This window comes from Sturnus vulgaris, chromosome 15, assembly GCF_052056855.1.
Source record: "Sturnus vulgaris isolate bStuVul1 chromosome 15, bStuVul1.hap1, whole genome shotgun sequence".
Lineage (NCBI taxonomy): Eukaryota > Metazoa > Chordata > Aves > Passeriformes > Sturnidae > Sturnus > Sturnus vulgaris.
In genome coordinates this window covers 3,664,322-3,677,261 of record NC_142257.1, presented here as the reverse complement: position 1 = coordinate 3,677,261, position 12,940 = coordinate 3,664,322, and the positions used below count along the sequence as shown (strand labels likewise).

The window sequence follows — 12,940 nt, the reverse complement described above, 5'->3', positions numbered from 1 at the left end:
TTGACTTCAGGACTTCCCTCACTGAATGACTGGGGATACCCAGGGGTCCAAGGGCTGTTTCTGAGGGGTCACAGCCTTCTACCACTCCAAGAGAGGAGCATGAAGCTCTGGACATAGGGCACCTCCTGCCCCCACACCAAGGCAGAGGCCCTAGCAGTGCCCAGGCTTGGCACAGCTCGGGAGGCTTGAGCTTGGTGCCAGCCTCAGCTCTGACTGATGTGCCATCATTTACCAGCAAAGAGCTCAGCTGTTACCCAGGCGGCATCAGCAGAGCAGTCACCCAGAAAAGCTTCTGTCAGAAGGAAATATGAAGGTAGAAAACGGCAGAGATCTCGCAGGCAAGGTCTCCATCGCAGGCAAGCTGTGCCCTGGCTCGACGGTGCAGGTGGGGAGAAATTCCCATCGGCCTCCCTGGGCAGTGGGGACAGGGCAGGGGAAGAGCTCTGCTCGGGGCTGGTGGCCGGGGCATGGAACCTGCAGCGTCCTCCATGTCCCCATCGGAGCAGGGTCCCCGCTGTCACCTGTCCCCACCGTGGGGACGCAGCGCCCCCTGGTGTGGTGACAGCGCAGAACAGGGGACACAGAGAGCGGGGACAGCCAGCGGGGACAAGAGGGACAATCCTCGACAGAGCCCTCTCCAGGGCCTTGCTATGGCCAAGGGAGGGACGCAGGGGAAGAGAGAGCAGCTCAGCATCCTCCTTCTTCCCCCCGCAAATAGCCACAGGCACCTTCATTAAGGAAGAGGATTTATCAAAATTAGAAAAAGACACCACAAATATTTTTAAAAAGCCCCATCTGGGAAAACATCTAGCAGTTCAAACCCCCACACCCTCCCCTCATTGCCCCAGTGCAGGGAAGGGACATGGGATGTCCGGGAAGGGGAGAGACAGGCTGTGCTCCCACAGCTGCCCTTGCCACCAGGCTTTTGGGGACAAGGGGACAGTCACATATCTCATCACTGCTGGGGAGCCTGGCCAAAGCAGAGCCATGGGAGGCTCCTCAGCAGCCACCTTCAGTGACTGATTTTCTTTGGCCACTTGCCTTTGGAACAAGCCCCCTACACCCCAGAGAGGAGATGGCAGAGGGGGGGCCCTGCCAGCACCCCCCATTCTCCCCAGCACATAGCTGCCTGTTTATAAAAGCTCCCAAGAGCAGGACACACTGAGCTGAGCCCGAGGTCACAGCCCTTGCAGGCTGGCAAGGAGATGAGCCAGCTCCTTGCCCCACCTGTGCTATCTAAGTTCCCACCCGCAAGAGCAGGCAGGTGCTGCCTCCCCGGGTGCAGCAGCTTCATCAGGAGTCGTTGGGGAGCCCAAAAAGCTTGACAGTGCCAGCCTCCCTGCTGCTGTCGTATTTGCCATCTTTGTCGTCACAGGCGAAGGCCAGCAGCGGCCTCTTCGGGTGCCAGGCCACTGTGAAGGTGGGGGACTCACACTGCACCTCCCAGAGCTTCTCTCCTGCATGGAAAAGGAGCCGTGTCAGCCTGGAGAGCCTCCAGCCCCCTCTGCTGCTCACCTCCCCAGAGCCCAGCACCTGCTGCTTCCCTCAGCAGAGAGGAGAGGCAGCACAAATGCTGCTCCAGCGCCTTTTAGTCACCCAGTGACAAGGTACAGACATGACAGGCATGTCTGCCGCAGACTACTGAGGCAGAGGCTCCCCCTCATGGCACTCTGCTCTGCACAGGAAACTCTTCCTTAGCAGGCGGATTCTCCCTGTGTCCTCCCAGCTCCACCAGCACTTGTCCATCCAATTCCCTCCTTGCTGCTCCCCAAAATAAAACCATTACCTGTCTCCACCTCAGCAATGTCAATGAAGTGATCTTCTGATGCTGAGGCCAGCATCTTCCCATCGTGGCTAAAGCTCAGCGTCCGCACGGGCCAGTCAAGCCTGCAGCAACCGAGGGGAGCAGACAGTGAGGCACTGCCACCACAGCCCCCAGAGAACGGGGAAAACAATTTTGGGACAGCTCTACCTACCTGGAGAAGCATCTCACACACACCAGCTCATCCACATCCCAGAGACTGACCAATGCATCAGCACTGCCTGTGGCAAAGTACTTCCCCATGGGATCAAACTTGATGCAGATGCAGTTGGAAGGATGGGCGTTGATGGACTGGATGGGTTTCAGCTCTGGATAGCTGTGGAGGTGAAGGGAGAAGGTAGGGAGCAGTGAGAGAAGCACAGGCATTCCCTAGAGCAGGGCAGACATGAGGCACACCAGGACTGGAAGCAAACCCTGCCGAGGCAGGAGACACTGGGTGTCCAGTGAACGAGGCAAAGCATCAGGGACCATTTCGGGGAGCTGAGCCCAGCCCACAGCTGTGGCAATCTCAGCTCCAGGCAAGCTCATTCCCACCAGAGGGCAGGGTATTGCTGGGATGTGGGGCTTGGGTTTCCCAAAAGCAGCAAAGGCACTTGCAAATGACTGAAGCCAGCCCAGCCACCCCTCCCACCAGCAGCCACAGGCACCTGCCTGAGGATGTTGATGCAGCCATTCCCATTGGTGAGGAAGAACATGTTGTTATCGTTGTTCCACGAGATCTCGTTCACCTCAAACTTGAACTGTTCCTCAGCTTTGGAGCGGTGTGTCTTGGCATCAATGAAGGTGACCACATCATCCTTGTTCCCCACAGCAATGGTCTGCCCATCAGGGCTCCAGCAGATGTTGATGTTCTCACCTGAAGGGACAGAAAGGCAGCAGGTCCCACTTCCACTCCAAACCATTCCCAAATGAGAAAGACTGACAGTTCTTCAGTCTAACATACAAACCCTGCACAGTAGCTATCCACTAAAACCAAACTGGTGAGAAGTACAGCTTGGAAACAATATGCCACACCCCATATCAGCCAAGATGGGACCACAGCAATCACCTACAAGGTGAAGCCGAAGATTCTCTGAATCCAGTCATCTCTGACATCCAGAAAAATCAGAAACCATCATTACACAAGGTGAAGCCAAAGATCCTCTGAATCCAGTCATCTCTGACATCCAGAATAAGCAGAAGCAAAAAAAAAAAAAAAAAGCCTTTGAATAAAGATAAGAACATGGCAGGTTGCAGTTAAACAACCTTACAATGCCATTTCCAGCCTAACAATTCACAAATGGACATTTCCAAGAGCAGAGATGGTATCTGGGTTAAGCACCACATGAATTCAAATTGTTTTTCTGAATCCACATAAACTTTTATTTCCACCATGGCTCTCTGTAAACATGCTTTTCCCCAGTCTCCAGCCTCATAGCCCACTGACTCCAGAGACTAGTACAAAGGACATTTTAACAGCCAGCACCAAATTTCAGTAGTTCTACCAGTCCTGACCCCACAGTAAATCAGCTCTCACACGATGAGTGCAACACAAATATAAAGCACTTAGCAAAGATGTCCCAACCAGAAATAACCACAGGAAAGGTCCAACGCTCTGTGCCACTATAGATGGCACTGTAGATGGGTCCCACACAGCTGAGGTCCTGCTGGGACCCACCTGGCACGCTGGGAAGGCAGGGACTCACCTTTGGTGTTGACAGTGGCGATGCACTTGGTGGTGCGGACGTCCCAGATGCGGATGGTTTTGTCCCCTGACGCTGTGACGAAGAGGTCAGGGTTGCTGGGGTGCCAGCAGAGCTGATCCACGCTGTCCCCGTGGCCCCGGTAGTTGTTCTCCTTCACCTGGAGGGAGAGGGCAGACGATGTGAGGATGTGCCCAGCTTTACTCCCACTCCTGCCCCACATCCCAGCACGCTGCATCCCCGCTAGGACACATCAGGAGCCGCGCCCGGGGCTGCGCCGCTACCCCAGCTACATCCCACCCACGGCCGACCCGGACAGAGCATCCCCGCCAGGCACCAGCTCAATTCCCGGCCTCCACTGTCCTTGGCGATGCTCGTGTCCCGGTGCACACCGAGTACCCACCCCTCCCGCCACCGACACCGGCACACACTCCCAGTTACGGACATCAGCCCAAGCACCCGCACTCGGTGTGCCCAGGGGCTCCCGGTACCGATCCGCACCACCCCCGCCCGCCCGATGCCGGGGGATCTGGGATCTCACCAGCCGGTCCTTCTCGAGCAGGAAGACGCTGGCGGTCTTGTCGAAGGAACCGGAGGCGAGGCGGCGGCCGCAGCAGCTCCAGGCCACCGAGTGCACCTTGGCGCCGTGCGCCGGGAACTCGCGGCTCCGCGTGTTGGCGCGGAACAGCTCCTGCATGGCCTGCACGTAGGGCGACACCGCCATGGCGGGGCCGCCGCCACCGGCACCGCCACCCCCACGCGCGCCCCGCCCCGGCACCGCGCCTGACGCCACTTCCGCCGGCGTTCCGCGCCCGGCGTGGCGCCACCGGCGGAGCGGAGCCTCCGCCCGCCGCCGAGATGGACGACAGCGTGGTCCTCCTCAGCGATTCGGACTCGGAAGGCGCCCGCTCGCCGCCGCCCCAGCCCAGCCGCTCCCGTGACTCGCTGCCCGCCCCCGCTGTGAGTCCGTGGCTCCCGCCGGGCGCGGCGCCGCTTCCCCACACAAGATGGCGGCGCTGCCATGGCGGGCGGAGCTGAGAGCCTCGCTGGGACGAGCAGCCTCGGGGACAGTGCAGGGGGTGGCGAGCGTTCTCCGGTCCCGTTCCGACCCAGCCGGGCTCGGATCCCCGCGGGCACCTCCCTTGACAAGCGTGCGCCCGGAGGGATGCCAGCCTCCCTGGCCGTGTACCCTTAGAAAGAGCCCAGTGCCTGCCATAGAGTGTCGCGGTGCCCTCGCTGCACCCCGAGAAGGGGCCGGCGCTGCAGGGCTCGGCCCCTGGCGGGGTCGGGCCGCGGGATACGGTGGAGCGGGTGCCGCTCCTCTCCCCCATGCCGTTCCTCTGCGCTGTCCCGTTCTGCCGGCGGGTGCGGGGCCGGTGAGGCGAGGCCGTGCGGCGGCGGTTCCGGCACGAGGCCCAGGCCTGGACCGGGGAACTGTCGGTCCCCGGCTCTGCAACCGCTGTCCCGGGTCCTGAGGCGCTTGGAGCCCCGCACCTCCAGCCCTCCGCAGCTCCTCTTGCGTGCCAGAGCCCGCTGGGCTTTGCCACCTCCTTGGAGAAGGCAGCAGGTCTGAATCAGCGGTGGAAGTGGATTTAAATTACCTGCTGAACGTGCTTCCTGCTTTAGGGCCTGAGGGGGATTTTTTTTCCCCAAGAGCAAACAGGCTCTTACCCCTCCTGGGCACACCAAAAGCTTGGGAAGTGCAGTGTCTGGCCTTCGGCCTTCCCCTGCCTGCTCCTGCTGCCCCTCGGGCCCTGCATTGCCCAGCAAGGCCGGGGTGGGAGTCCCCAAAGTCTCAGGGCCGCGCATCTCTCATTGATGCCACAGATCAAAAGGCAGCTTTGTTTCCTGCCACTCCTGTCCTCCAGAGTGGGTGATGTGCCACAGAAGTGGTGCCAGGGTTTGGATCCTGTTCTGTTCCTGTCAGTGCCTGGGTACAGGAGAGCTCCCTGTTACCGGACAGCTCCTGTTACCCTTCCTTGGCATGCCAGCAGGACTGACATTGCCCTGTCATGGGAGGGAGCTGAGCAGGCAGCCAGGTCTGCTTGGGACTAAGGCACAAGGACATGAGCCCTGAGGGGAGTGGGGAAGAGCCTGGGTTGGGCTCAGGCTCAGCTGTGCTGCCAGGGGAGGTTGATCCTCAAGCTCAGGGCCATGGGACCCCTTGCATAGGCAGAAGGGTCTTTGCCCCTATTTTTCTAGGCTGCTGCCCTTTTCCCTCTTGGACTGGGGCTACAGGGCCACCATAGCAGAGGCTCCTGGCAGGACAGGACATTGACACTGCTGCTCTGTCCCCACAGGAGATCATTGACCTGACCTGTGAGGATGCAAACACAGACCCAACACCGTCGAGCAGCCTCCCCATCATCGACCTGACTGAGGACATGTGCAGCCTTCTCCACTCTACCCTTGGTGCTACCCAGAACCCCAGAAACACTGCCTCAGCAGTACACACGTCCCATCCCCAACTCTGCCCCACTGCAGAAGAAATGCAGGCAGTAGCAGAGCCAAGCCCTGCACCAGCATCACACAGCACTCCTGTGAAGCTCAGTTCTACCACGGTCACAGCAGAAACCATGGAGAACTGCAGCTGCCTTTCTCCTGTCTCTAGCCACAGCTGGAGCTCAGAGCAGTATTCTGGCACTTCTGCCTTTAACAGCGACTTGGACTCGCAGTCAGACTCAGACTCAGACTGCTTGTCCCCATCTCCCCCCAGCCTGGACAGCAACAGCAGCAGGAGAGCTGATGGCCCAGAGGAAGATCCTCCCCAGCCCTGCCAGGAAAGGAACTTCCCCCCAAGGCTGAGCCCTGCCCCAACCATTCCTATAACACCAGGAAAGGCCCAAAGGTCTTTGCCAGAATCAAGTGACTTCCCACCACATCAACCAATCCAGCAAGCCACACTGGCCAGGACTGACACTGACAGCAAGGCCTGTCTAGAAAAACTGCACAATTTCAGCAGGAATGGAATCCAGCACCTCTTCCTCCAAGATATAGTACCCAACAGGGAAACACAGCAGGTAAACAGGGCTTGGAGCAGCCCCTTTGGTAGAGGATGGAGCAAGGGCAGCCCCTGCTCCCCTTGTCCTTTCCCAGGCAGTCAGGGGCTCTGGTTATTGCAGTTCCCTTCACAGAGGGCCCCACATTACAGCTTTCGCCCATTGTCTTGTCTTGTACACAGCAGAAACGTGGGCTCATCCCCAGTGGGAAGCTGAGCATGGTGCACACCACTATGGAGGAGAACAGCCTGGAGGGCACCTTGTATTTCCTGAACGAGTTTGTCTCCTGCCAGCACTATCCCTCCAAAGAAATCATCTGCCACCTGATCAAACAGATGCTGTTGGACACCCACGAAGAGGAGACCTTGAGTGACATCTACACACTGCTGATGAAGATCCAAATGTATGTGTTCCCCTTGTCCCAGGGCCCTGGGGCTGGCTAGGGGTCTGCCCAGCATAAGAGTTATTCTCTGTGGTGCTCACCATAAACAGGGAGTGATTTCCTCTATAACCCAGGATAATCCTCCTGCCAACACACACACACTCCGGGCTCTCTGAGGGTGGGTCAGGGACAACTTGTGACACAAGGGAGCCCTTGGGGACAGAAGAGTGTGCCTTGCCCTGAAGCACAGGTCTCATTCTTCACTGCTGTGACATGACAGAAGTACCTTCCCTGCGCTGCAGCAGTGGCTAGAGCAGCTCCCTCAGTTCCCTTCAGGCTTCCCAGAGAGAGGTATGACATTTTATGAGGCCACAGACCTAGGAGTCCTGGGTGTCTCCATGGAGTATAGACCCTGTCAGATGCTTCAAAAAATGCATGTGTTATGGGGAAGGGAAGGGGTGAGGGCAAAGATGGAGAGGAAAAGGTAGGGAAGGGACCTGAGTGAGTGGGGCTGGGAGTGGCTAGGGAAGGGCTAAGGGGCTCCAAGCAAATGGTCAGGCTGTTCAGCACAAATGGACATGGCTGTCCTTGCAGGCTCCATCCAGCCAACATCACCACGGTGGGATGGGACTGGACACTGCTGAGATTCATCATGGACAACCAGGTACTTGCCATTGTGTGTCACTTGGGGCAGGGATCATCCAGCACACACTGCCTGAGGGTGAGCATTGCCTAAGTGCTTCCTGTGGCTGTGCTCTGCTGCAGAGCTGGCCAGTCCAACAGCAAGTGCCAGCTGGGAATCCCACACTTATCCACAGTGCTCCCTTAACCTCTGCACAGTTTTAGGCAGGTTGTCCCACTGAAGAAGGCACAGCAACAGATAAGCCCTCTCTGGGTCACAGCACTAAGTGCAATGCCCCTCAGGGTCTTGCCTGAGCCAGGCAGCTCCTCCCACAAATACTCCTCAGTATGTACATCAGTCCACGCCCAAGACAGCCAGCTTTCCTGGTGTTCCTAAGCCTGTGGCCCCACCAGACTCACATGCTCTCCATCTACCCCCAGGAGAAGCCCCCTGGCCAGCTCCTCTTCCTGCAGTATGTGGTACAGACCCTGGAGGATGACTTCCAGCACAATCTGAAGTCACACCAGCTGCAGAAGTCAATTGCCAAGAAAGTGCTTTCATGTGACTTGTGCTTCGCCAATGTCAAGTAAGGGACACATCCTCTTCATTCCCTAACCAGAAGCTGAGAGGCAGGGGCTCAGGTAACACTTGTCAAGACTCCAGTCAGACTTTCAGACTTTCCAAGAAGCAGACTTGGGAGGCAAAGGGCCAACTATAGGGGCTAGGAAAAGATTTACAAAAACAAACCACCAGAGATGATGCAAAGCCTTTCCAATCACAGCAGAATGGACTTTACCCAGGGATGAGGTCAGATTTGCATTGCTCAGGATAGGACTGAGAGGGAGGCAGTCCTGTAGGCAAGTGTACAAATCAAGAGAGTTCCTCTGTTGAGCTGCTTAACAGAGCTACTGCCTTAACCTGTCCAAGTGGGTGGAATGTACTCTCCATTCTCAGGGCCTTTCCTCAAACTCTGTATCTAAAGGTCAGAACACAGCAAAACAAGGCACATACCCAATAAAATTCTTGTTTCTGTCCCAGGGAAGTGGTCAAATGGTTGGTGGCAGCAGTTACTGGAGTCGGGTTCTCCCAGCCCTGGGAGCAACTGCAAGAAGCCAGGGCTGAACACAGCTCAACTTCACCAAGGCTGGCCAGCACTCAGACAGCTCAGGCTCAGACAGCTTTCTTTGCCCAAAAGTAAGCTCCAGAATTCTGAACTCCCTGCTGGCATTATCATGGACCCAAGTCAGGTAGAAGCCAGAGTCTCTCTCTTGCTGTCAGTTCAGGGAAGCCAGGCTGTACCTGTGACCAGCTTTGTTGGTTCTTCTTCGGGTTAAAGACTTGATGAGCAAAAGACTCTCACTGGGTAAGAAACTGGCTCAGTGTCATCCTCTTGCATGCAGTGTAAGGCTGGAGCTTGCCCACAGCTCAGGCAGCCCCATGCTGCTCCAACACTCAGGAGAGCCACTAAGACCTCTTGAGAGTCAATCTGGAGATGAGCTTGGCTTGCAAAAGCATCAGATTCAGAAGCCACCATGAGATACCAAACCTGGCCCACTGCATTCCCATTCCCCTCACTGCGCGAGGCTGAAGTAGGGCCATCCCCAAGGCTTTGCTTGGCAAGCTGAGGGGCAGAGTCTCCCTGTGCTGACTGTCCCTCTCACCCAGGGCCATGCTCCTGCTACAGAGGATGTTGTCCTTGGCAGTGGAAGTGGACAGATCTCCCACCTGCAGCTCCCGTAAAATCGCAGACGACATATTCCCATTCATACTGAATATCCCCCTGAGGAGCCAAAGGTGAGAAAAGTGTGTACAAGGCAGCATTTGCCTGTGTGAACAATGGTCTTATTCCCAATTTACATCCAAGTCTGGATGCAAAAGGTTCTACAGGGTATAGAAATACAGACCAGCCAGCAAGAGCATGGCTGTGTCTCCCATGGAGATACATCACCAGTGGAGCAGGTGGTGTGTTGCTGAGAACACTCAATTCTCTCGCTTGTTAAAGCTGTAACAGCACAGCCAAGCACTGGCAGACATCACTGATTCTCATGGGCAACCAGGTAGTCAAAAGCATGATGCAGTTCCTACAGCTTTGCCTTGATATCCTTTGTTTGCTTCTTTAAGAAATGCAAATCTGAAGCCAAAGCACAAGGGCATGACTGGCCCTGGTGTAAGCAAGAGACCACTAGGCCCTCACTAGTGTTTCAAACCCACATTTCAATGCCCAGCAAGCAGCCCTTCACACCCTTTCAGCAGAAGTCTATGCACACACCAGGTATAAACAAGCCAAACTGACTCTAACCAAGCTGTCACTTTGCCCAGGACCGATAAAGATCCATTTACCCCTGACCTATCCCCCTTGCTTGGCTGGGCTCCCTGCAAGTCAGCAGGATTGAGCCATTGCCACACAGGCTGCTGGGCAGCAGCTCAGTTTGCTTTAGAGACTGTACTCACTTCCAGCTGCTCTAGGTCACACCTGAGGACAAAAACACGGCCATGGCCAAGCTGCATAACAAAGGTCTCTTGCCACATCTGGTGGTTGTCCTTCCATGGCATGGCTGGGTAGGCCCTGCAGTCACCCCACATCTGCACTAGGTCAGCAGCACAGCAGGAACATGCTGGAACAGTTGTCTCTCATCAGGCTGTGCTGTCTCAACCAAAGTAAATTCCTTCTGTGTTCCAGGGAAGCTTTATTAAACACCATGGAGAGCCAGCTCCTGCGCTGCAGGCTGCTAGAGCTGTTATTCCAGCATAGTTGTGATGTGCCCACAACCTCGTCCATGTCTCTGGACAAGATCCTGTATTTCCTGAGCCACTCCTCTGTGCTGCCACAATTCCAGGTACCCAGCCCAATCTCTCCTTTGACTTGTTTTCCTTGAGAAAACTTCTAACAACCAAATGCTGTCTCCTGCCCTAGGATGAAACAGCAACATGGCAAAGATGGGACGAGATGCTGCAGTACTTGAGTTTGCTGCTGCTCAGTTACCAAAGCGTAAAACTGGGTAAGTAGTACTTGTTCTGGCCCTAACAGTCTCATCAAGAGGCTGCAGTAGAACAGCCAAATTCCTCTTCCTCCTCTCATCACTCTTGGACTCCTTAGAAAGACAGTATGCCTCCATCCATGATAGTAACTATTCCCAGCAATCAAAGAAGTGATGTTGCATCAGTCAGAGCACCCACCTTGCTTTGCCAAGTTTAGCCCCTGCAAAATAGCCTTCTTCCTAAAGGAAGGAAGCACTTCCCAGCACTGGAAAGTATACAAGAAGGTGCTTTGTACTCACTGTTGTCTAAGTTGCTAAATGGGTGGAAGAATAGGGTGGTTTAGGAAGAAAAGTAGAAGGCAAAGGGATCATAGGATATCCCAAGTTGGAATAGAGACACAAGAAACATGGAGTTCCACTCCTGGCCCTGCACAGACATCCCATAATCCCACCCTGTGCCTGAGAGAGTTGTCCAAACACTCCTGGAGCTCTGGCAGCCTTGGAGCCATGACCATTCCCTGGGGAGCCTATTCAGTGCCCAACCATCTTGTGGGGGAAGAACCTTTTTCCTAATAGCCAACCTAAATCTCCCTTGGCACATCTCCAGTCATTCCCTCGGGTCCTATAACTGTCCTACAGAGCAGAGATAGGAGCTGCCCCTCCTGAGGAAGCTGTAAATCCCAGTGAGGTCTGATCTGCCTCCTCAAGGCTGAACACCAAGTGACCTAAGCCACTCCTCATGTGGCATCCCCTCTTGACCCCTCACCATCTCTGAAGCCCTCCTTTGGGCAGGCCAGGACACTTTCAGCACTTAGTAAATTGTGCAGAGAGCACACCCACAGCAGCCATGGAAGGAGTAGCAATTCTGACCCCAGGAGAGTGGCACAGTCACAAAACACTCAGTAAAACTCTGTATTTTGCCAGAAATCTCTTCCAACTTCAGGTGCTTTAGCCCAAGTTTAACGCTGTCATGAATGAATGCAGAGGAATCCACCATCATATATGCAAAGTCTCACTCTCCCTGAAGCCCTAGACGGTCACTGCTGTACTGTTGTTGGGCTCTTTGGAGACTCCTTTGCAGCTCCCATTTTGCCATTCATACACAAGACAAGGATTATACCAGCCTTGCCCCTTCCCCATTCCCTGAGCACTCTCCACATGCAGAATGAACTCCAGGAGAGGCCAGTTCCTTCTTCCCAAAGTCTTGTGCAGAACCATTGAGGATAACGAGAGGATCAGCCCCATTTCCAGCACTGCCTGTGGCACACTGGGATCCATCCCAGCAGCTCAGGCAGTGCTTTGGGTGTTGCCTCCCCCCACCAGCATTTCCTCTTGCAGAGCACCTGCGGACCTCTGTCAGTGACAGGATGGATTTGATCGCTCAGAAAGCCAAGCCCAGGCTCCAAGACAGTGATGACATCAGCCAGCTGGATATTCAGCTGAAGATGAACGACTTCATCAGCAGAATGCAGGAGACCCTGGAGCAGCCTTTTCCCGCACAAATCCAGGAGAAATTGTTCATGCTGCAAGAGTTGTTCTACATTGTCACTGCTGCCTGATGGAGACAACCACTGCAGCAAGGGGGACAAAACTTCATGTTCTCAACAGAGAATGCCCCCATCTCATGCTGCAATCTCAGCATCATGGGGGTTGCTTTATACACTTCTTTTGAAAGGTATTTGGTTTACATTGTCTCAGAATTTCCGTTCAAGTTTGCCTCCTTGTGCGGTTTTACAAAGCACTTTGTACACTTTAAAAAAATTAATTCATGTTTGCTAAGACTCTTTCATCGTGGTTCTAGCACTGCCCAAAGGAAGTCCAGAGCTCTGTCAGATCACACCACAAGGCCATGCTTTAACCCCAGCCTTCCCAATCTGTGAGATTCCCCTGTGTAATCAGGACCACAGCAAGAGCCTGTACCTCAGTACCTGAATCTGTTCCATGACTTTGAGCTCAGCTTCCACTCCACACGAGCACAGGAAACACCAGCATTCAGAGCTCAGACTTCCCCAGCCCAGATGAATCATGTGCTCCATCAGCAGTACTTTAAAGGGCAGCTAAAAGCACTACTACAGCAGCAAGCCTTGCCTACCACAACTTCTCAGAGGGGAACTCTAGGGAAACACCAGCCTAGTTCCCACACCTGTGCCCACCTCCATAGTACAGGTGGAAACACAGATTGCAAGCAACAAGAGACAAAATCTCAAACATTAATTTGGATTGCTCAAGAAAACACAAAGACTTAATGTTTAGTTTCATCTGCACATGCCCTAAAGTCAGAACCGAGCATGGCTGTGAACCCAGTCTCCCTGTGAAAGGGGAGTTTGTGGGCAAATATTTCACTTTACTGAGGTGCTGCCAGAGCCTTATCCACCAGAATCTTGACCCCACACTCACTGGACAGCCCCAAATGTCCCCCACAAGGCCTCTGCCAGCACCAACACACACTGTGGAC

General features: G+C 55.0%; 2 protein-coding genes across 5 annotated transcripts; one reads left to right on the top strand and one right to left on the bottom strand.

Moving 5' to 3' along the window:
* Window positions 1–733: 733 nt before the first annotated feature.
* THOC3 (THO complex subunit 3) lies at window positions 734–4,280 on the bottom strand. The gene is made up of 6 exons (XM_014876055.2): window positions 4,046–4,280; window positions 3,508–3,664; window positions 2,474–2,678; window positions 1,977–2,138; window positions 1,787–1,887; window positions 734–1,457 (listed from the first exon to the last, which is right to left on the bottom strand). The coding sequence occupies exons 1-6, from the start codon at window positions 4,226–4,228 to the stop codon at window positions 1,294–1,296; spliced, it is 972 nt and encodes a 323-aa protein (XP_014731541.1). The 5' UTR covers window positions 4,229–4,280; the 3' UTR covers window positions 734–1,293.
* A 3-nt stretch (window positions 4,281–4,283) lies between these two features.
* Window positions 4,284–12,264, top strand: SIMC1 (SUMO interacting motifs containing 1). Of its 4 annotated transcripts, none has more exons than XM_014875987.2 (10): window positions 4,284–4,464; window positions 5,805–6,524; window positions 6,689–6,906; window positions 7,480–7,549; window positions 7,948–8,093; window positions 8,546–8,701; window positions 9,173–9,301; window positions 10,188–10,344; window positions 10,422–10,506; window positions 11,824–12,264. In XM_014875987.2, exons 1-10 carry the CDS (start codon window positions 4,363–4,365, stop codon window positions 12,042–12,044), a joined length of 2,004 nt encoding a protein of 667 aa, XP_014731473.2. In that variant the 5' UTR covers window positions 4,284–4,362; the 3' UTR covers window positions 12,045–12,264. The 4 variants fall into 4 exon arrangements, with proteins under 4 accessions (XP_014731473.2, XP_014731471.2, XP_088030076.1 ...); XM_014875985.2 differs by having other exon boundaries at window positions 4,288–4,464; window positions 6,686–6,906; XM_088173950.1 differs by lacking the exon at window positions 8,546–8,701 and having other exon boundaries at window positions 4,301–4,464.
* The last annotated feature ends 676 nt before the right edge of the window (window positions 12,265–12,940 follow it).